General features: G+C 44.2%; 1 protein-coding gene across 1 annotated transcript in view; it reads left to right on the forward strand.

The window, feature by feature from the left end:
• LOC144143036 (multidrug resistance-associated protein 1-like) overlaps window positions 1–23,548 on the forward strand; it is an 81,902-nt gene that overhangs the window by 25,068 nt on the left and 33,286 nt on the right. Inside the window, exons 7-16 of the mRNA XM_077674856.1 lie at window positions 1,314–1,439; window positions 2,806–2,970; window positions 6,328–6,502; window positions 8,810–8,908; window positions 9,357–9,512; window positions 13,819–14,022; window positions 15,642–15,788; window positions 17,375–17,459; window positions 19,290–19,486; window positions 22,605–22,781. Of these exons, the coding sequence (XP_077530982.1) occupies window positions 1,314–1,439; window positions 2,806–2,970; window positions 6,328–6,502; window positions 8,810–8,908; window positions 9,357–9,512; window positions 13,819–14,022; window positions 15,642–15,788; window positions 17,375–17,459; window positions 19,290–19,486; window positions 22,605–22,781 (1,531 nt within the window). The remainder of the gene's footprint in view (window positions 1–1,313; window positions 1,440–2,805; window positions 2,971–6,327; window positions 6,503–8,809; window positions 8,909–9,356; window positions 9,513–13,818; window positions 14,023–15,641; window positions 15,789–17,374; window positions 17,460–19,289; window positions 19,487–22,604; window positions 22,782–23,548) is intronic.

The raw sequence follows: 23,548 nt of genomic DNA on the forward strand, positions 1-23,548 counted from the left end.
TGGAAGTTGTAAGCGAATATATCTACTTAGGCCAAGTAGTTACTCCGGATCCCAACCATGAGGCAGAAATATTCAGAAAAATAAGAATGGTGTAGAGTGCATGATAGTTGCATCTTACCTGTACTCACCTACGGGGCAGAAACTTTGAGGCTCACTAAGCGGGTTCAACTTAAATTGCGGACGACTCATCGAACAATGGAACGGAAGATGATAAGTGTAACATTAAGGGACAAGAAGAGAGCGGAGTGGGTCAAGAAACGCGTGTTAAGGACATATTAGTAGAAATTAAGAAGAAATGGACGTGGGCAGGGCATGTAATGCGAAGGCAAGACAACCGTTGGTCAATAAGGGTTACAGAGTGGATCCCAAGAGAAGGCAAGTGTTGCAGGGGGTGGCAGAAAGTTAGATGGGCATATGAGATCAAGAAGTTTGCGGGGATAAATTGTTCGCGGTTAGCACGGGACCGGGATAATTGGAGAATAATGGGAGAGGGCCTAGCCCGGCAGTGGGCGTAGATAGGCTGGTAATGATGATGATGATGCTGAGTGCGGGAAGTCGGAAACCTTTACACGACAAAAACCAGCACCCCAAGCCTCCTCTCGAGGCCGCCTATACAGCTGCCCCCACAGATACACCTGCGCATACATCACCAGTTGTACCCTCGGTTGCAACCTCAGCCGCAGTTCTAACCCTGCCTACAGCAACACTTACTACTGTTCCTACTCCCAGAGAGACTCGTGATGCCGGACTTTCAAAATGGCTCCATCGTACGTGCCTTAACACTCAGTCAGAAGCCTCCAATAAACAAGATTTCGGGAAACTAAGCTTCTTAATTCTCTTTATTGCGGACGCCATGCGTACATTCATGGCCTCGTTTCCTTCGCCAGAAGCTGAAGCCCTTATGGCACTCATCGACTCTGCGGTTCGCTTCCTCACCCAGTGGCTGTAGGGGTTGTTACTCCAGCCAGTATTCCTAAAATGCAAGAAATTCGCCATGCAGCCACAATTTTTAAGTGGAGTGTGGCTGGGCTGCAGTCACGTATGTCACGTGTACCAGTAATCCAATCTTTAAGACCTAGTCAAAGACTGCATCACTGTTTATTCATGGAATTCTTTACCGGTTAAAGTTTAATCCAACCCTTGACTCCTCAATACACTTCCGCCTTATTCAAATAAGGTGCCGCCTCAAGGTCTTACGGTTCGATTCAAGACGACTGGTCCTGTCAGTGTTCGCAATTAGACTTAGTGCATCATATACTGCCAGCCAGTCCGTTTACATGAACTCAGCTTTTGACCGTTGCCTTTTATTTCAGGATTATAACCAAGGGGTACAGGCAGCCACTTCAGATGTCGGACATATGGGACCTCGACAAGGCTAATTCGACGCCTGAAATCGCCAAGAAATTTGACGAGTTATACCGTGGTAGAAAAGAAACAACGTGAGTTTGACTTTTGTCTGTCATGTGTTTATGTTACTGTATTTCGGACTGGAGAAGCGATGCATGGGTAGGAAAATTAGAGGGCTACGTTCTATCTGAGGCACAGTTTAGAGGAGACAAACGCAGTTGAGAAGAAGGGTTGTGGTGGCTGATATTATGCATATCACATTAGCGTAAAGGCGGAATTGCGCTCAAGACATATTTGCCACTGATGTCCATAAACACGTCATCGGGCAACGGGAGGGGAGCATGGCAGGTGAGAGCGCCGTATGCTCAGGAATAAATTAAAATTTTAATATTTATTGAAATGCTGGAGGCAGCATGGCTGGAGTTGAGGAAAGTGAAGCAGTGAAGAAGAGGTGTTGAACACTCACTTATTGCCGGTACCTTTTGCATGATGCGTGGTTCCTTGCAGAGAGTAGTGTAGGCCCCATATCACACAATCCCTTCCAGGGCAGTTTCTATAAAAAAGAATCGGCAAATCACTCAGAAAGTTAGGTGTTTGCAAGTGGGGGGAGGGGGCATTATTTGCCATTTAGGGGGCAGAGTATGAAAAAAAAACAATCACGAATAAATGGAAGAAGAAACAAACGCCGCCTCGCTTGCTGCAGGCTCTAGGCAGTTTGAATGAAGCTTGCTGGAATGTCAAAAAATGGTAGAGCTAACATTGGTTGATTTGGAAAGTGGTCCACAGAAGTAAGAAACCACGTTTCGAAGCTTGTAGCACACTCGAAGCTCCCTGTTCTCATGTTATGTTTTGCTGCTGTATTAATGTTCTATCACCTGCTTGTCATATCAGGCTACATTTAGCAATGTGTTCAGTCTTTACTGGTAATCAGTCAGCTCACATGCCAGTGAAAACGTCTAAAATGACATAAAGCACAGTTTTTAGGAATTTTAACTGAATGCAGGTCATTTTCGTGGGCTTAACCCAAGAGCGAGAAAATCGCGCTTTACTGTTTTTAGGAATTTAAACTGAAATGACGGGCTATTTTCATGGGCTTAACCTAAGAGCAAGAAAATCACGCTTTTTTATCAAGGACGATACAGTCGAGGGGGGGGGGGGAGAATGACTGTATCTATTGTAGTTTTTATAGTGAATGCTATCTAGGTTTTTGTATCGGAAATTCGTAGCACAAATATATACCTGGATTTCAATCGTTGTATTTGTATCCGCGCTAGTGCATAATGTGCATTATTTCAGTCAGTGCTCAATTGCAAACGTAGTGCTCACTTGCGTGTATAAAACATTTTATGCTTGATTGTTCGTATTCAAAGATGACCAAATCTCACTTGTAATTCTTCTATTTCCGCATTAAAAAGTAAAAATTAGGTCTTGTACTGCTATGTGATTTTCTTTGTGCAGGGAGACTGGGAAAGCTGGCGTCGTCGTCAAAAGCGCTCCAGCTACCACGCCACAGCAGGACTTTCTAAAGCCGCTCTACCAGACTTTCCGACATGAACTCCTTGTATGCGCATTCCAGAAGCTTGTTGCAAGTCTGCTGGCTTTTCTTAACCCCATTTTGCTAGAGTAAGTGAAGTACAAATTCAAGAATTTTTCAGCTAGAATGAATCGAGAACAAATATGCAGAATATAACGTCGGGAGTAGTGGTTCTGTTGTCTGGTTCTTAGACACCGAATTAACAAAAATGAATGGTTTTTCTACTACTTACGCTCAACTTCCTAATTGCAAGACTGCGTCCGCTGTCTGGGAGCTCACGCAGACGTCTTAGGCTTCTGGTCGGTTTGCTCTTCTCGCAGTGACTACCGCTACTGCAGTGATTACTGCGGCATCTGTGATAGCAGCCACCTAATTTTTCGAGTCCGCAATGCCGCCCCACAGAGCCAGCTGACGAAGAGGTCCGCTTTAGGCAGTGTGAGCTCGGATATACAGAAGCAGGAGCACACATAAATTTTCAAAGTATATGTGCGGGTATTGCAGCAGACGACGGGCTTCCGACGGCGTTGCAGACTAAGGGCTTGACAACCGAAACGGCATGGCAAAAAGTACTGCAGTTTTCGGGAGAAAATTAGCGCCGGATAACTATCACAGTATAGCTAGCTGTTATTTCCGCACTATTAAAAGGAAAATGTTTTTGCAATTATTGGCAGCGCGCATTAGTTTAGCTCGTGTTTACGGTTCGCTTCACCAAGCGCGCAAGATTTGCCTGACATTTTTGTTGTATCGTGCTACTTGGTGACTTTCTTAAAGTGCAATTGCTTTAAATTTTTTTTGGAATGATGGATGACATGCTATTCAATAAAGGACACCACTGGCATGCGTCCGAGTAGTCGTTGCATGCCAGAAAGCGCCGACGTTCTGACGGACGTGCGTGGGGGAAGGGGCTTTTTTTTTACGATACAATACAATACAATTTTATTTTTCAGAAAATATACAGAACAGGATGGTCTGTTGGGCTAAAAGCTACGCATGTTCCCTACCACATGTTCCACAGGGCTTCAGTGGAAGCACCACTCCCCGTTTTCTTCAGTGGAGCCGTTCGCGCTGAGCTAAATTAGTCATTATCCGGTAATACGACGCATGCGTTAAGGGCATGCAATCTGCCCCTATTGCAAAGTTTGATAATAGCGTGTAAAGCAGCTAAACTGCTCGTAACAGCCATCGGTTCATTGCACGTGACCTGGCTTATGGGAAGCGTCGTAATTGGTTGCTACCGATTGTTTTAGCGTGCTCAGGGGATCGGAAAAGTAGACGGGCCTTTAGCACGAAAACATTGATTGTCCATATTGATTGTCCGAGTGCTCGCCGGTGCAGTCAACCGGCCACCGCTACGGATATAACTGAAACGCGAGCGTTCAGATCGAAAACAGAAGCAAAGAAGACAGAATTGTTAATTTTTGCTATCTTCCATGCAAAGTATTTATCTGTGCTCCTCGCACTTTTACAGTCTCATTTACTGCCCTCCAGGAAGGAGGGCAGTAAATGCGGCTCGCTTTAATTTGTAGTGACCCGTCGAACCACAAATGATTTTACCTTAAGCAATTCATGTGAGCTGCAGAAACGTCATGGTCCCTCCCAAAGGGCCCTTTTGAGCACGTTTCGTCTCCAGCGCAGTACAAACTAGGGGGTTATGTATTTGTGCGCGCTATTTAAATTTGTTCTATGATGAATCCAGTACGTGGCAAGAGATTTTTAGGTTCTACCCGAGCGAATGATGGTACAACACATCATTGTATCATTATTAACTGCTAAAAGCTCACGATGCACTACTGTCCTTATCAAAATGTCGGTGTTGAAAGAACGCACACCGGCTACTAATACTCGGCACTGAGAAGAGCGTCCTCTTCCAAGAACGCGCTTCAACTGCGGTCAACAAATGCTAAAATATGCAATGCCTTGAACCATCAACACTAATAAAACGTTATTTCATGGTCCCAAAATAAGTAAGCTGGATTTAATTGAACACTTTTTAAGCAGAATTTCTTAAGGGTTGAAGATATCAGTGAGTTACATTCGGCGTGATACACTGTTTTACGTTTGTTAGTCCAAAAGAAAACGTCGGATTTGCCTTTGAGAGTCATATATGCGTGGGCGTATGTTTTTTGTTTCTCTTTTCGCGTTGTTCACAGCGTTATGTAAACGTTTGGTTCTTCCCATTCTGTGTTTTTATTTCGTTGTAATGAATATACCAAGTATTTTGTCATTTTATTTGTGAAATTGACTTTGATAAACTGTCATTTGCCTTGCGGGCATGCATTCGTGCACTGGAGTTGGGTGCACATGCCATACGTGTGTATACTCGTTTATGCCTGTGTACGCATGATCACAGTTGCTCTACACATTTTTGCTCGCGCACATGTGTTTATATAATCTGAATGTAATATATTGTTATGTTTACGTTTTGCGTATGCAAGCTTTTTGTTCTCTTTCGTTAATCACACCCTTTTTGTCACTAACAATTTTTCTTTTTTTTCTATTTTTTTCCCCTTTTTTTGCACAACTGAATAATACGTTGCGGTTATGCCGCTGCCGCTTTGTGTGTACGGCCTCAGACCTCGTCAAGCTGTTCAATGAGCAGTTTTTGTTTGAGGTCCGTTTGTCATCCGAGGAAAATAAAACACATTTCTGATTCTGATTCTGATTCTGAAAATCACCTAAATAGGAATGTCTCCGTGTGTTTACTAGATATTTAGCAAAGCCAATTACTTAGGTAAGCGAAATGTTGTGAAAAAATGTACTCCACAATAAAATATTGAAGGCATAGCTGCCGCCACACTAAAGTTTTGCGGGAGTCTTCAAGTCAAGTGTCTGTTAAATTGCATGACTAAAGCCATCGTGCACTTTCCATCCCAAAAATGTTTTTTGATTTACTGTTTTTGAAGTTGATTGTGACTGCTGTAAACTTTTTCCCCTGCTTTATATTATAGTGCGACCACACAGCTAAGCAAATTCACATAACTGCCAGCTGAGCAATTCGGAAATTCGCGAAGGTAATAAGCAAGAAAATGAGCCAGTATTTTACTCCTTGTTTTTACGCGAATGAGGAGAGGATACTTTTGCTGTGGCCCTGCTGGATTTCAGGAACCACGCCACTAACAATTGTGCTGAAACGTCTTCCTGTGTGGGGCGTTATAATATGACACTGTCATTACACTGCCACTTTGCTGATAGGAAAATTCGTTTGTTTGGAATGAAATCATGGTGTTGAGAAGCAGTCACTCGGTGACGAAAAGTTGCCCTCGCCTTGCAGGTTGATTGAAATAAGGAACAAATACGTTTTCTCCACTTCCCAAGTGAGCAGTGCTTTGTGTTTAGGAAAAGCGATTAAAAGAACTGACACGGTCTTGTAAGATTTGACAAGGTCCAATGAAAGTTGTGCACTGATGTTTCGTCGCATTCAGTTTGCTTCCTTGTGTTTTGTCTAGCTTGCTGATAACATTCATGAAGTCGGATGAATCTTCCTGGAATGGGGTCTGGTACGCCACAGCCATGTTCTTCGCGTCGATGTCGGAGTCCCTCTTCAACGCTCAGTACGAATATCGAATATATCTTGTGTCCATGCGCATGCGTTCAGCGCTGATTAATGCCATCTACAGAAAGGTAAGCAAGTTTTTTTCAACATAAATGCATGGGTAAAAAAAATGTTAGGGGAAGATTATACAACTCACAATATCAGAATACAAATAGAGGATTAGGGTTCAATTGAATGAAGTGCAATTTTTGGAAGAAATGTAAACATTCTCCTGTGGTAACTCATCCCTAAATGTGTGGTACACCTCCCCAATTGTGTGGTTCATTGAGGATTAGTACTGGTCACTAGGATGGATTCACGGTTGTCTAACGCCATCTGTACGTATCCGGAATTTTTATTACTGCAAAAGAAAACCAACTAGTTTCACAATGTTTTTTTGCGCTGTCAAACAACCCTGTACACACATAAAGTGCTTATGTTTACAATGTATCTCTATATCGGAATTTTCATGACTACGTGATAACTGTTAGAAAAAATCTCCTTGAAAAGTAATTATCAGATATCTTCTGCGGAAAGACCAATCCGAACAATTTTTCTTTTAATAGTGGTGAGGCTTGGACTCGATTTCCATAGCGCGAAGTCAAATCCTGCCTTCAATGTTGTATTCGATCATTATTCTTGATGTTTCGTTTTGTTCTTAAGCACATCATCGATGTTTTTACACCAGAAGTCTCCAGCAAGTTTTACGTCTTTTGTACACTTCCGCTCCCGCATAGAAAACTCTCTGGGCACAGTCTTCGCTCTTGCGTACTGCTTTGTTCGGCTTGCGTGAAGCTTGTGTCACCAAAAATAGGAATTCCGTTAAAGGAGTACTGACACGAAATTTCAAAGCTGAGATAACTATGTAAAACGCTTCCTTTTTATCAGGAGATATCTCCCAGCAAGTTTCAACAGCAACCGTTCAGTGAAACATATTTAAAATCCATTTTAATCTTCGCCCACACGAGAAAGCCCAGAGCGGGCCGACGTGACATCATCTGCTACGTGACCCAAACTGCCGACGTCGGGGCTCCCGTGACGAAGCCGACGCGCTGGCTGTGGTTGGCGCGCACTGCTCGGGCGTGTGTACACGTCATGGTTTTGGGACTTACGTCATGCTGCCCGGGCCTGTGGGGACGGCGAAAACCTCGGCCGGTCTGGGCGCGCGCGTGCGCTCGCTCGAGCGCGCTTCCAGAGAGGCAGCGATACGGCAAGAATGGTGACGTCATGTCATACATGCTGTCATGGCGGCCGCTCGGCGTTTTTCAGTCGAAACCGAAACTGGCACGAATAAACGACGCCGTAAATGAATGTTTACGCTGCGCTCGACCGTCTAATCTGTCATTCTATGATTAGTGGGCTGGTAGGCACGCATAGCAGCGAAAAAAACGTAACATAAAAATTTCGTGTCAGTACTCCTTTAACATACAAGTTCGCGGTGCAAAGTAGCGAAAATTAATTCCAGAAAAACATTTAGTAAGACGTAGATCTATTCCTAACTTTCCTAAAAGGTCGTCTCCATGGTAATTGCAAAGCAGGGTTCACACGCGCCGCCCTGTAGCACACTTGGGATCCCTCAACGGTATATTTTTGTGGCACCCCCTTCTGTAATAGCTACATTCCATTTATGTACTGTACTGACACATCAGTAAAGATCTACTCATCTTCTTCGAAAAAGAGGCCGATTCATGTACGCTTCTGAGAGAACAGTACAGTTCTATTCATCCCCCTTTCGAAAAAGAGGCCAATGTATTTTGTGGCAGTGGGGCAAGCGTTGATGTATATTATAGGAAACTGCGCCAGAGGAGCCAATAGCTTGCGCGGGGGACAACATGGCGTGTTGGCAAAACTATGTGCGCCTTTGAGACTGATGGGCACTATAAATGCATACCAGCGTAAAACATGCCTTTGGACCTCATTCATGTGTTGCTGCCGGGAAACGTAGTTGAGATTGTTCTTTCCACGACCAACAGCGCTTCAATACTGAAGGGGAGCAGAGCACCTCTTACCAGAAAGAACGGCTTCTCGAATCCACCCTGCTCGAATATATTCCCCGCGTCTGAAAGCTAATAATGTGGCGGGGACTTTGCCTACAGTTATGTTTGTGAATATCAACGGTTCTTTATGAAAGTAATTATGAAGAAAAGTTATTTTCAAGTTGCTACGTTGGTCAGAAGTAGCGTAAAGAGACTTACTTCGCCTTGTGCCAACTTTATGTATAAAAACGCCAACACTTCGTGGCCTGTGGCTCAGCCCATTATTGTACGAATTTTCACTGAAAAGTGCTTCACATTTTTATTAGTTTGGATATTGTTTTTTTGGAGTAAGAAAGCCGACCTTTGAAATTTTCTCAATGCATCGCCGTCATTGCAAACTTCTCGTATTTAATGTTCCAGGCGCTGACCCTATCCAGTGGCTCTAAGGGATCTTTCACGACTGGCGAGATCGTAAATCTGATGGCAGTTGATACGCAGCGCATTATGAAATTCACCCAGGTCAGTTGAATGGGACCTGTGTGATTGTGCAACGAGTAAGAGAATTTGTAGGCATTCATACCCCGTGCGCCAGCTGCCCGAAAAATTTTACTATTTATTTACTATACAATACTTTACTGACTATACTAAATTTTACCATACTACTATACTATACTATAATACTATACTATAATACTATACTATACTAAATTTTACTATACTATTTACTTTACTACACTATTTACTATAAATTTTACTATTTTACTGTTTTCGAAATATTGTAATTGAATTTCCTCCAAAAACTACTGTTTGGGGCTCTATCCGTGTTTATTTATTAAAATCTTTAATTGCTTGTTGTTCGCCTGTTCATGTTTAATTTTGGAGGATCCAATAAACAGGGATGATGTATCGTTGTATTGGCATGGTTTAGTAGGATCACAGGCACAATGCTTCTTCACCTTCGTCGCAGGTGTTCAATGGATTGTGGGCTACGCCCATCCAGGTGGTCGTGGCCACCTACCTCCTTTGGCAACAGCTTGGCGTGGCCACTTTGGGTGGGCTAGCGTCAGTGGTTGCCTTACTCCCCGTGAACGCCGTCGTGACGGGTTTCCTACGCACGTATCAGGTACCTGGCTTCTTCACGCGCGTCTTTCACCGTATTTCTTCGAGAAAGCGGCAATCCTAGCCGTGTTTTGTTTCTTGTCACTAAAGAGGCACGAAAAGAAAAAAAAAAAGCTTTCTCGGTTTGAGAGATCTAGATTTTGGTAACTCACTTAGCTGCATACCGGCAACGAAAACGTTTTTTAACCAACAAAACGCAAGTAATATTCATTGCGGCAGTGACGTGTTATGGGCAGTCAAGACGTAATATGAGCCGCCCCTACAAGTTAGCTGATATGAGCCGCCCCGTAATATGAGCCTCCCCTACAAGTTAACCGCACGTTTGCATTCAAGTGATACGGTCTATCGGGACTACAAGGCCCACTACAATCGCCCGGCCATAATTCTTGGGGGTGGCCGCACATCGCGCGAACAAGATTCTGTGACGTCAAAGAAGTAACCAAAAAGTTGATGGCCATTTGCCACTGCAGCATCTGTTTCCTCTGATACAGTTGGACCTCGTTATGAGGAACACTGATATAGGGAATTATCGGCTATAGCGAACTTAGTCCGTGAGAGCCATGCGTGATATTGGATATAACGACGAAATATTTTACCAGGAGGCTAAGAAGCTAATTGGAAGAAACCCCCGTAGTCCAAAACTGCAGAAGTATGAAGGCCTTTTTTTTTTCGTGGGCACTGTGCAAAACTTCCCCCCTGCTCAGTGCTGTGAGTAGCCACCACACGAAGATCACATCGTTCATCAAATGAATAAAGAAGCAGGCCTGTTTTGTCAGGTGAACTTTGTTCTCGTGTAATTTCCCGTAGTCATGTTCAGGTTCATTGAGCTTGAAGTGCAACAAGGAGGAAGGTTGTTTAAGTGGGTTCGATGCCTCGAGGAATGTTTTTCATCAAGTATTTTTGCGCAAGCCAGAGTGCCGATTTGTTATAGCCGATTTTTACCTCTACTGTTACAACAAATATCGTTTATAACGAACTCATTTGCTGTCCCGATACTACATCGTTATAACGAGGTCCTATCTGCATTATTTCTTCGAGGCTTGCGATAAAATTGCTACTATTGTCAAACTTGTATTTCCAAACTTGTATTTCCCTTTCAGGGTCCTTTGAATGGCAGGTACAAATTCTGTTAGTAAACAGAGTTAGGCATCCCCTCGTAACCTTACGGGTTAAGTTCGCTGAACGTTTTTTAAGACGTTAGTCTTTCTTGGGCTACTTAAACGCCCAAATTTTGGTCTGTCTGTCTGTCTGTCTGTCTGTCTGTCTGTCTGTGTGTCTGTCTGTCTGCCTGTCTGTCTATCTGTCTGTCTGTCTGTCTGTCTGTCTGTATGACTGTGACTCCATTCAGCCACCCGGCCAAAGTGAAACAGAAGCTGCGCAATAGTCTTATACACCCCCAGCCAAATGTAAGCGTCTAAGTGCGGTGTAAATGATTATACTTGTCAACATTGTTGAACAAGGACAAAACATTACGCAAATGGGAAGCAGAAAATCAATACATAAGTGTTATTTGCAGGGCTCCTGTATTTAAGAAAAATACACAGATGCTCGGTCTTTGCGATAGCAAATTAAATACTACATCAACTACAGGAAACCGTCGCCTGCTATTGCCCATGCTACTATAGCTCCTTGCGGAATTCTACAAATCACAAATCAAACGGCAACAGCAACGAAGGGCTCCAGTAAATCAATCCCACGTTCCGCTTGGAACGCTCGTGCAGTGGGGCAACGTGGTTCTATAAACGTTGTAGTAGAGTGCCTTGATTCACGCGCGCCTCCACCGTACGGCAGCGCTGGCGTCCAGGCATCCAAATTAGGGCAATGGAACAAGGTAAATTTAAATTGACTTGAGCAAACCTCTAGCGTGTTATCTTGGGAGGAACCAGATGGGAGAGGAGAAGGGTGAGAGGTGAGCGGGAACGAGAAAAGAAGCATTTAACTTGGCACGGCGCCAGTCGACTATCGTCTTTCGTCGGCATTTCGAAAGACGACTATCTAAAGACGATAGTCGTTTTTCATCGACTATCGTGTTTCGTCGTCGGGCCGTTGACAGCAGATACGCGGCCATTTATTTTGCTATCTTGCTGTGACGTAGTTCGGGGAACGCATCGACATTTCCCAAACATGGTCGCCATGCCCTAATCCTAGATTACCTAAATTATGTAATTGAAGCTATTTTTCTTTTGTTTGAAACAGAAGTTATTGAAACCATAAAGTAAGCTGTACCTTCCAGGGAGCAAGAGAAAAACATCGAACCTCTACAACGCACGTGTCAAAACTTGGGGTTGTGACCTGGACACTCAAGCGACTTTGTTTAATGCAGAGAACGAAACATAATTGGGGTTGAGGGGCTAGTACGCACACATGATACGTCAATTACGTATCATGTGTACTAAAATGTGTTAACGTTTCTATGTCTTTCATTGGCCTTTTTGTTTAGCTGTTCTTTTTATACCGGTTGAAAGCAACGCGTATTACTTGCAACAAAAAGACGTGTCATATTGTTAACTTCTATTCTTACTTTTCCGGTTGTCTTTATGACTGTGTTTTCTTTAGCGCGATGCTGCTGTTGAGCAAAAAGGGGGCTGCGGCCTCGTCAAGCTGTCTGTGACAGCTTTTTTCCGCTGTTTCTTTTTCTGTATCTGTGTTTATGTATCTGTGTCTGTGATTATCGAGCAGAAATAAAGTTTCATTATTATTATTAGTTGAATGAATACAGGAATAGAGGGCAGCAGTCAAGGATGTGGCATAGGAGGAGGAGTGCATTTCTTGCTTTGAAATAGATTATTTTTGAACATTGCAAATAGAGAAAGAAAAAAAGAAAGTAAGGGAATGCAGAAAAACATGGCACCAGGGTAGGATTCCAAAACATGGCCACCGGAAGAAGAGTCCAATGCCCGATTAACCAGGCTACTGGGGCTGTAGTACTCCTGCCTAGATCCTTGTGTGTTTCTGCCTCCTACTCTAAGGGGCTGCTCTGACAACTAGGGAGGAACGGGGCGTTCCTTTCGAACTCCTTATGCTTACTTGTGCATGTGTTTTATATATCCACACGTTTTATATATGCACAACCCGCCAATACCGTTGGGCGGACGTGTTTCACCACAGGAACTTATGTCGCCACGGGCTCAATGCGTTTTCTTGTCAGTGGGAAATGTTTTTTCGTATTCTTCATTAAAACGAAAAGGGTAGTCTAGGAACTATACAGGATTCGAAACATGCAAGGTGCGCGCTTAAAGGGACCATGCAGACAAAACACAAATTTGGTTCATTCGAAAGATTGCCTCGTTAGAGTTACACTGACACCATTCTTAACGTAAACTTCACTCAAGCTATATAATTAGGAAAAAGAAAGGAATGGCCATGTGACCCACGAGATTATTTCCCGCAACAGAACTTACCATGTCATACGCGCCAGCTCTGCGATTGGCTGATGCCGGCAAAAGCAAACGCAAATTGGGCAGAACTTTTAAGCTTCCCGAACAAGCTGTTTGCGCTTAAATTTAGGGTACATTGTTTTTAGAGCAGTAAGAATTGTAGGATTATCAGTAGACGTTACGAAAGCTCGCGTAAACATAGAAATACCGATGCGTACTTCTGTTGGTACCACGCGCATTATGATTTTAGCTTCACAGCACTGCGGCTCTTTGGGTTTGTCTTATACGACACTGGCCGATTGGCGTAAGCGACGGCGTCTTGCGGGACCATATTTGTCGAATGAGCACCGTTTTCCACGAAACAAATATTTTCTCCCTGAACAAAAACAGCCCAGGTACAAACACGGTCGAAAACAAAGCAAAGACAGAAATGCCCGCTGCGGTATGGTGGCGCCATCTAGGTTGACTAGCGGTCAACAAGTCTCCGCTTCACACCAAGTTTAGCATGAAGACCTGTTCTTATGATGTCATTGCAGACGCTGTTTGAACACACTTTTTGGCGGGAGCATCAGAATTTTAACTTTAATTGGTCAATTTCGGAGTGAATAAAGCATCGACCGTTTTCTTCCGGACAAGCGCGGGGGGTGGTATAAAGCACAAAATATTTACAGTAAAACAAACTTGTATGTTGTCTATATGGCCGCTTTAGGTCACGCGTCCCTGTTCGGTGCTTTTCTTCTACTGTACTATTTGTTGTTCATTCTCCTGGGTTCGGAGCCCATCCTTTCAGCGCTTTGCAGCAGGGCATTTTTCTCTGCGGACACAAAATACTCTCCGGAATTGATTTATATACAGTCGTAGAGTATATTTAGCACAAACACTTTTTTTTTCGTTCGAACATACAGAATTTAAAGCATAGTTTATCCGTTGCAGGCGAAGGTGATGCAAGAGAAAGACCGCCGTATAAAGCTCATGAATGAAATACTGGCCGGGATTAAAGTCCTCAAACTGTACGCTTGGGAGGAAGCGTTCGAGAAACGCGTTCAAGAGGTTCGCAACGACGAACTCGGGTGCCTGAGGGTCCAAGCGTACATCGATGCCGGCGTTGTGTTTTCCTTCGCCTGTGCCCCATTTGTGGTAAGCCGATGTTTCACGCCTTTTAGGCCCCCGGCTTCGAACTTGTCTCAGACGCACTCTGTTCAGGAGGAACGTGTTGGAAGGGTAATTTTTCAGCGCGCCCTAAAATGAGCCCCTCGAAAAAAGTGCCACCGTTACAACGGATTGTCCTGAATTCACAAACTGAAATCATGATCATATTTGGGACTGGAAATTAGTATTTTAGGGGCGAAGCACCTTAAGGCCGAGGCTTGTCCGGCGTCCGGCGTCCGTGCTCACGGCGCAGCACCGTGTAGATCGAAACATCTGTGAACAAAAGGCTCACGAAAGGTTAACAAGAACAAAATAAAAAGTTCACAAATGGCCAGAGAGAGAGAGAGAGAGAGAGAGAGAGAGAGAGAGAGAGAGAGAGAGAGAGAGAAGTTTCCCGTGGCTCTTGTAGAGCCGTGCTGCGCATGCGCGAGGAGCACTGGATTGGATTAGATTTGAATTGGATCGGATTGATTTGAATTGGATTGTATTGGATTGAAATGGATTGGATTGGAATAAATTAAATTAAATTGTATTGTATTGGGTTGGATTGGAATTGTATATGCTGTACGCACGCGTTGTCACTAATTTACATGCGCGAGTGGGCAATGTCACGGTCGATTTACGGTAAGAACGATACCCAATGCTTCGCCCACTGGTCATGATTTCACATCGTGGAAATGCGTGTTTTTTGTTCTTAGCAATTCACAGTAAGCCGGATGAGACAGTTTCATGGAATTGTTAGATAACTTTTAACTCTTATTGCGGGAATTTCCCCGCTCAAAGTCCACGTATTTATGACATATCACCAGCCCAAATATGGAAATTTTTGATGTCAAGAATTCTTAAGTAGCTCTGCCAGAAATCGTTCTGTCCTTCTTCTTTTAGTTTAGTGACAGGACGAGATTTAATGATAATCCCGAAACATAATGAGTATTTTTTTTAAAAAAGGCACATGTTTCATGAAAAGCCTCCAGTAAGGTGTGTTCTGCCTAAAAACTGGAGAAATACGGCAAGCTTCTAAATACGGCCATGCTAAACGCGTGAACATAGCCAAACGCACTATTGCATTTTCTGGGCGTACCTATATGACCGACATGTGTGGCATAAGGCGAGCGGGCTTGCTCCTTTTTCGGACTTTTTTCTCTCCACCTTTAACTTTTCCATAACACGGCTACTCTCGCAGTTTAGGAGAGAAAGTCGAAACGAGGACGACGGATTATCCTGCAGACGGATTATCCTGCAAAAGAGTGCGGTAGGAGGTTCGTCTTAGAAGTGATGTCTAAAACTGTTCCTTCGTCTTGAGCGAGCGAAAACTCGCTCAGGACGAAAAAAAAAAAAAAAACGACTGGAGAGCAGACCGAGCTCTCGGAGAGCAAGACAGTCAAGAATTGAGAGAATTGAGAAATGAGAGAATTGAGAATTGAGAATGCAAGAATTGAGAGCTGCGCACTGCTGAAGCAGGAGTTACGCGGCGTCGCCGAGAAGAATGTGCAGTTCATGCCGTAGACGCATATAGGCTTACCGTAGTTGTCCACACATATACCTATGTCTGAAATGCTTCGCTTCAACTTATTTTCCAAAGTTGAAACAGCTCACATTTCCCGCAGATGTCCCTCATCGCCTTCACGGCGTATGTGATGAGTGACAGCAACAACATCCTCGACGCCAACAAGGCCTTCGTGTCTCTCATGCTCTTCTACACGCTGCGGCTGCCACTGGCGTTCCTTCCGCTCGTCATTAGCAAAGCCGTCATGGTAAGGACGCTCGTTTTCATAACCGCACCTAGTTCACAGCTTGCCGCCGGTGTTCTGGTGCAGCTTCTCTCATTGTCGCTTTAAGAAGCAGAAAATTGCGACGGCACCTTTATTCAAGTTAATCGAACTACTTAAAGGAGCCACGAAGAGAAAATACAAGCTCCTTTAATTTGAAAGCACTAGGACTCAGTATCTCACTCAGCTCCATTAGAGCCACAAAAGGCGTTTTTTTAACGAAAAAAAAGCAAGAAGTATTTAAAAACTTTCAAATTTTGCGCCACAGTGACGTGTTATGAGCAAGAATGACGTCATACGGGCCAACAATAAAACATAATTTTTAGTGCGTTAACTGCACGTTAGCATTCAAGTGATGCGGTCAAATGGAACTAGAGGCCCCATCACAGACGTCCAGTCATGTGTCGTCGCGACAGGTCAGTTAGGCGGCCGCCAATCGCACAAACAAGGTTCCGTGACGTCATAGAAAAGTTGCGGGAAATTGCCTAGGGGGTCGCCACGGCTTCACACGTTTTCTTTAATATCTCCATTATTTGTTCGAAGATTGCGATGATATTGGTATCATCGTTATCGGGACTAAGCAGTCTTTCTAATAAAGCCAACTTGTATTTTGTCTTCATGGCTCCTTTAAACAATAATTTGCAAAGGATGATTCAGCTTGGAGGCTGAAGATCTGGGCGTTAACTTGTAACGAAAAGTGTTGATACAGTTACGGAATGTCCATGTTTAGAGCACGCCCAGAAATCCAAACTATTCCGCCAACACTTCCGATGAACGCTTTCACTATTTTCTTCGCGTCTAGAAGCACTGTCAAAACCGTAGTTAACAACAGCATGGAGCCCACTAAGTGGTTTGGTCGTCGCCACACATCTATCGGGCTTCCGTTTCTGCTTTTCGTGGCTTTTTTTCTAAAGTGGTTATCGATTACGTTTATTACTGCAACTCAAAGGAACCGGGCAATAGCCGCTATCACTGTTTTGACGTAATTGGAGGGCTCAAAAAACGCCAAGTGTTGTGTGAGAGAAAAAAATCTTTTAAGCTGGTTTTCAGGTTATCTGAAGAGCATAGAGCACTAGTTTTTGGCTTGGGCACTTTGTGACCATCTATTTTAACTACTGGATGTGTTTGTTGACTACGTTCTGAAAAGAAGTTGGAAGACGAGTTGCAAGGTCCCTTTAAAAGTATCGAACATGGTTGTCCAACCACTGATGCTGTTTTCACTCAAAAATACATCATTTCAGGCCAGTTCATAAAGAATCCGGAAATAAAAGTTTAAGAAATGAATTAGGCTTCTAAACCTAGAGAGAGAGAGAATTAATTGTTTGCGATTATGTTTAAACTTTCCATAAACTTTCTATAAGCCTACGGATTTTCTATCCTATAATAAAAACAGGCCTGCTTGCAGAAACTTTTAAAGCCCAATCAGACTCCGTGCCCAGGGGCGCACTGGTATACACGGCTCCTAGTCCAGGAATCCCTGGCTGTGGCTATAGCAAACTAATGGTTTAGAGTCAATGTGCATGGTAGGTTTTCATTTGTTTTAGTCGGCCTCCTTCATATTGTTTTTACAGATGTTCATTTCCTGCGGTCGGATTAATGCTTTTCTGCAATCGGAGGACATCGACCCAACGGCTGTGCACCACAACGACAAACAAGGTTGAGTCGCTTCTTGAGCATTCTTTTGCGGTCAATGATTTGTTTTCACGGTTGGACGTAGTAGCTCGTTTTATCGTTCAACTCCATTCTAAGCATACTTTATAATATTCTGCCTCTTGAAGTAGATGACAGGGTCGTTTTTCTGACGCAGGCCCACTGTAGGGGAAGAGCTCCAAATAATTTACTACTTCATAAAAGCGATGAGAGAAAGAGCTACAGGTGGACTGTTAAATAGCGAGCGAAATAGAGCAATAGGATAGCTGTTGTAAGGGCAGTTTTGTGATTATGCGTGGTAACAATGAAGTGTAAAGTGTGAATCTCTATCAGGAACAGTAAAACGGGAATAGTATAAAGCATGGGGTTTGTCTGCTAGAAATCATGATGGGTATAGTAGAATATGCTTTCTGTAAAGTTCTGAGAAGTGTTTGCACCATGTTGTGTCGAGTGCTTTGGATTGAATGAAGGTGTGGATTACACACTGGCCCTCTCCACACCTGCTACTAGAGGTCTTGGAGATGCTGTGAACAGGTGTGAGGGTTTTGCAGCAGTGTGGCCTGCCACAGGCAGTCAGAAACCCCTGAGTGTTCACATTACGTGTTCTAAGATCAGTTGGCATATAAAAAAACTGCCTCGAAAATTTTGCCCCAAATGAGGGTTTTGCCTACAGAAATATTCATAGTGGAGATGTGCATCGAAACCACTTTCGCAGATAAAGAAAGAGATTGATGCCGCTACCACGCGTCCATAATGTTCAGGATTCCCTCTTGGAATTTGTTTCCACAACCGAAACGCATTTTCCACAAAAAGTTTTAGTATCTTCTGTTTCTGGCTTACGCAGTTTTTTTAAGTATGTCCGATAAGGTATAGTAAACCCAGCGTATTTCTGGGGCATTACTGGAAATTCTCTTTTAATAAATCGCGCACACAAAAAGCCATTACTTTCAAAACAGCAGTGCACACCAAGTGGTGTGTCTGGCACTGCAAGGCTCGTCGTTTTGAGTTGGGGCTTGAAAAAAATTAATGAAGGAAGCTCCTACTAAGACGTAAGGCTTGGAGGTTGTGAAGTTGCACGCAACCTTCACCAGCGTCACTATTTAAATCCCCGATTCCAGCCAATTTGCGTCTTCTTCTCTGCCGCAACGACCTTTTTACTCCATCATTGTTGCTGTAAGTGTGAGCTTCCTTCAATATTTGGACATCACCTTGGAGGAAGGTCACCTTGGAGCTTTCTCGTTACGAGCAAGTGTCGCCACGATTACCGCAAACACTGGATTTATTTTTTGGCCAATTTCGGCCAATCTCTAAGTGGATATGTTCGTTTTGGCCTATCTTGGCCCGCCTCCTTTTGTGGTTATGCTCGGCATTCTTGGCGAATCTTCTTAAGTGGGTGTGCTCGGCATTTTATTGGTATTTTTAACTGCGGACACGAAAACTAAAGTGTTGCTAAACAGCTTCGCTGTTGAAAATCCCTCCTACAAACAAAAAAGATGCCAACCGAAAAGCTGCCGGAAATGCTTGTAATTGGCGTTAGCATCGATTGGCCCGCGTCTTGTTTGGTTTTCTGCGCCCGTTTCAGCAGCCATTACATTTGGCTTAGGTATTCTACCCGTTTATCTTCCAGGGTTTTTATGAAAGATTATAAAGCACTGTCGGTCGTATCCCACTGGAAGCGTTTCAACGAGGCTTTATAAATAACTTGCAATCAAGCCACCAGCCCTGTCTGGTGTAGTTGTAATGCAAGTTACTACTAATTAGAGACATAGAAAGTAAACTGGAAGCATGTAGTAAGACCTGCGAGACTACAATAACGCCTTTCGTTTATTTTTTCAGCTGAGATAAGTGTGAACTTCAAGAACGCCTCGTTCGCATGGTCTCGAAACAGCCCGGCTACGCTAAGCAATATTAACTTGAAGGTTCCCAAAGGGTCACTCGTCGCCATCGTGGGCTCGGTTGCCTCTGGGAAGTCATCCCTGCTTTCGGCCTGCCTTGGCGAGTTGGTGAAGCTCGAAGGATCGGCCACCGTCAATGTAAGTGCGCTAGAAGTTATATCTTGTTGTTAAAATGGTAGGGTAAAGGTAAGTGTTTTGTGCTCTTCAAACAAGCTACAAATACAAGCCAAAAGTAGAGATATACATCATAGAGTTCCTCAGTAAGTATACTAGAGCGGAAACTGCGCCTGAGAGGGCTATGGCAATATGGGAAGACCACAGCTGGTGGCTTGGCATGCCAATCGGATTATTAAACGTTTTATTGGGTTTACTTTCTTCACTACGCAATGCCATGTCAACGAGGTAGCCGATCCGGCCGAAACTGCCGAAACTTGCTTCGTTTCGCTAGGAAACTTGACACTCGCTCCATTATTTCATGCTAAGACAGCTGTGCTTCGCTGCAAGCAAATGGGAGGGCTTGTGCCGGCGAGCGACCATAAGTACATATTTACAAAAGTACGAACCCCCAATGTAGACACGTTAGTTTGTGGTAAGGAAAATGAGCTTCCAGGTTCTTTTGTGCAGTATGAGTACATATGTCAATAGCTCCCGGACATCTTGAATGAGTGGGCAATTTGCCATTGCGAAAGTTGTAGCATACGGTCCGTTTTGCAATCAAGAACGAAAACACCGCAACGGCGAAGTGCTCGTTTTTATAGGTATACGCGCATAAAACCTTTCTGAGGTTTTCAAACAATTTATTATTAGGAATGTTTGCAAAATAAGATTCCTTAATGAGTTTCTCCCACAAATTTTACATTACTGTTAGGCCGCAGAATAGTAGCCGTAACCGTTCTGGTAGACCCTCAGTAAAAAGAACACGCTCTTTTTATTTCTTGAGCTTTAAAACAGCGTGTTTCATTTTACCATTACGTAATTCTACACCATTCTTTGCTTTTTTGTCGCTTTGTACTTGAATTTACAGACACTAAAATGTTTCAATCCACGCCACTGATGAAACTAGGTGAGCGCACGTATACAGTTGCGGGCCATGACGACACAGACTACACTGTGATGTGAGACGCATAGACGCTAGCGCCAGATTCCTCTCTAGCGTATATAGTAAGAAACTCTGATATACATGGCAGCACCGCAGCCGACGTCACAAACTTAGCAAAGACTTCGAAGTCTTTTGTGTTGATGGTACGGGGCGGTAACTACGAATAAAATGACCACATCACGTGATCACATGTCTAGAACGCCGGTGTTTTGAGACACATTATGAAATTTACTGAACATTTCCTTTTTACACCAAATATATTAACCTCCCATACGTTTCTAAGATAATGCATAATTGACCTATGTGCCAGCCGCTAGAAACCACTACAACCGTCACAGTTGTGTTTTGCAACATATTGAGGAGCGTTATCACGTCCGTTTTCAGATTAGTGTTTCAAAATAATCGATAGGTAATAAGATTTGTGCGTTACTGGATGACGGAATTTCACGTTGTTCATGCCCTAATTGCCGTAGGCATTCGGTTATTTAGCGATAAACTATTTATGCATGTTTTGTATTCTATATGGGATTTTTTTGCCTTGAACGGGTCGTAAAAGCAACAATACTGCCGTACGGAAGATATTTGACCTTTTAATGTCAAGCATTGAAAAGGGCTGCACATGCTCTTCTTCAGCTGCGACTTGGACTCACGAGGACATGGATAGCGTTTCCATCACCCCTGCCACGGAATGCTTCTACCATTAGAGATCCACGTTGTCTCTAAGCTCATACTGATAGCTCAAGTGCACCATTCTTCGTCGGCCCGGTTCAACATGATTCACAATTTCACTTCTGGCATTTCCAGTGAATTTCGAGCATCTCTTCACCTAACATAAAATGTAACCAGTAGTTGTACCCATAGACTGGCAGGCTCACTCACGAGTGCACTCACACCTCCCCTAATGAGTGAGTGGTGAGCGAGCCTAGCCGTCGTTTTGGACTGGTGAATGTGAGTGCGAGTGAGTGCGAGCCCCACACGCAGTGAGCCCCGCTCACCGGTTTCGAGTGCGAGCGTCACTCGTGGCGAGCCGCACTCATCATTCGCGAGTGCGAGAGAAACTCTCGGAGAGCTCCGCTCACCACTCGCGAGTGTGAGTTCCACTCGCCGTGAGCCCGCTCACCACTCGCGAGTGCACTCGCGCTGCTCACGCCATGTGCGGGGCTTGCCGCGGTGAGCGCCACTATCGCGCTTGTGCTCGCTGTTGGCTATTCATCTCAGGAGCCGCTCGCTGTGGTAGTTGTTAATGGCTGAATTGCTTTCAGCTTCGGAAATATGTCGCTAGTGAGTTCCTGTTATGGGACACCCTAATATTCTCTGGTGGCGTGTTGATTTAGGCATACGATTTGTATGGCCGGCCTTCTGACGCCGTCATGCGCTAATACTGGTCGGCTTCATGATTCATGGAGGGTCTGCTGCACGCACTCGCGCGCAAGGGGAGATGACGAGCGGTGAGCGCGCGCACGAATGAGTGTGAGTGGTGACGGCGAATGGTGAGTGTGAGCGTGAGTGCGAGTGGTGATGGCGAGCGGGGACGGTGAGCGGTGGGCGTGCGCGTGAATGGGTGCGAATGGTGGAGGACGCATAGTGAGCGTGATTGCGAGTTAGGGCGAATGGTGATTTGCAACTGCTGAGCGTGGGTGTGAGTGAGTGGCGCCCAATTTTGATGAGGTATGGTGCTACCATGAGCAACCCGAGACTTGATTTCTGCTTAGGGCAACGGTGATTCTTCATACGCGTGCCAAAAACCAGTGGCTCCTCCTTTCCACGTTCGGTCTGTAGTGGCTGCCGGGATCAGTTTACCATTATATTTTCTTAGTTGTTCGAGAGCAGTTCAGTAGGTACTTCGTGCACAATGCTTTCTGTTAGGCTTGTTTCCGTTCTTTTAGCCCCCATAGCAAATTTACGCCTATATATAGCCCGCGGCTACAATGTCAACTGTGGTTACATAACCCTTCCTTGTTATCGCGAAAAACAATGAAATCAGTGAGAACGCCCTGTCAAGGCTGAAAGGACTGCGCAAGCTATTAAAACTTGGAGTGTGCCCACGTCACACTTCCTATGATTTCACTTCTGCCTTCTGGCATTTTTTTTGCGTCCAACAGAATTTGTTCAGCCACAGAGAGCAGCGTGTTTCTTGCGTACCTTTTGTCATTAAAGGGCACCCTGGCCTACTCACCTCAACAAGCGTGGATGCAGAACGACAGTGTTAAGGAGAACATTCTGTTCGGCAAGAACTACGACGATGAACGCTACGAGAAAATCATCGAGGCCTGTGCGCTAGAGCACGACCTAGCCGTGCTGCCAGCAGGGGATGAAACGGAAATTGGAGAAAAAGTAAGTCGGCAGCACAAGAACGGGAAGCCAACATGGGTGTAAACAATTATATCTTTGTATAATGAAGATTCCAAGAATCTTTCAAATATTATCTATGCCTTAACGCTTGTGAATTTCATACATTCTAGGCACACCGTTGGCCATTTTGGCACGTGTTTCATCTTATGTGCGCCCCGAAGAGCCCAAGAGCGTTACGTCCCCAAAATGCGACATGGAATGGCTGCTAGCCTATAACTGCACATTTCAAACTACTCGGGTCGTGCAATTCCCGTTGACCTGCTTCCTGTCTTTCCCGCATTTTTATGTTCAGCATGCTGGATCTCTACCTCCGCTTTTAGCTGAACTATAGTGGTCGTTACAAAACAACTTGAGTCATGTGGCGCTCTCCCAATCTAAAATGACAACATGAATCCCGCGTTAACCGAACAAGAATTCCTGTCGCCCAACAAAAAATTTGTTGTGAGAACAGTAGTCCTGATATCACAACAAAGCCATCTGTTGCTACGCACTCATTAATGTCATAACGACAAAGTCAGTTTTCTCAACGACACACATTCCTGTTTTCACAGCACAACTGCCTGTCACTACGACAGCAATCAAGTGGTCGTGACATAGCCAGCTGTAAGAATCACGATACAAGAATAGGACAAGACGACAGTACGGCACGGAAAAATACGACAAGCTACATAAATTTCTCTTGTCGTCATTTTCGACTGGGTTTCTTCATCGTTCCAACGAAGTAGTGTTCGTTTTCTAAGTTTCACTTA

Source organism: Haemaphysalis longicornis, unplaced genomic scaffold (genome assembly GCF_048455015.1).
Source record: "Haemaphysalis longicornis isolate Haplotype H1 unplaced genomic scaffold, Haemaphysalis longicornis Haplotype H1 scaffold_6, whole genome shotgun sequence".
NCBI classification, from domain to species: Eukaryota; Metazoa; Arthropoda; class Arachnida; order Ixodida; family Ixodidae; genus Haemaphysalis; species Haemaphysalis longicornis.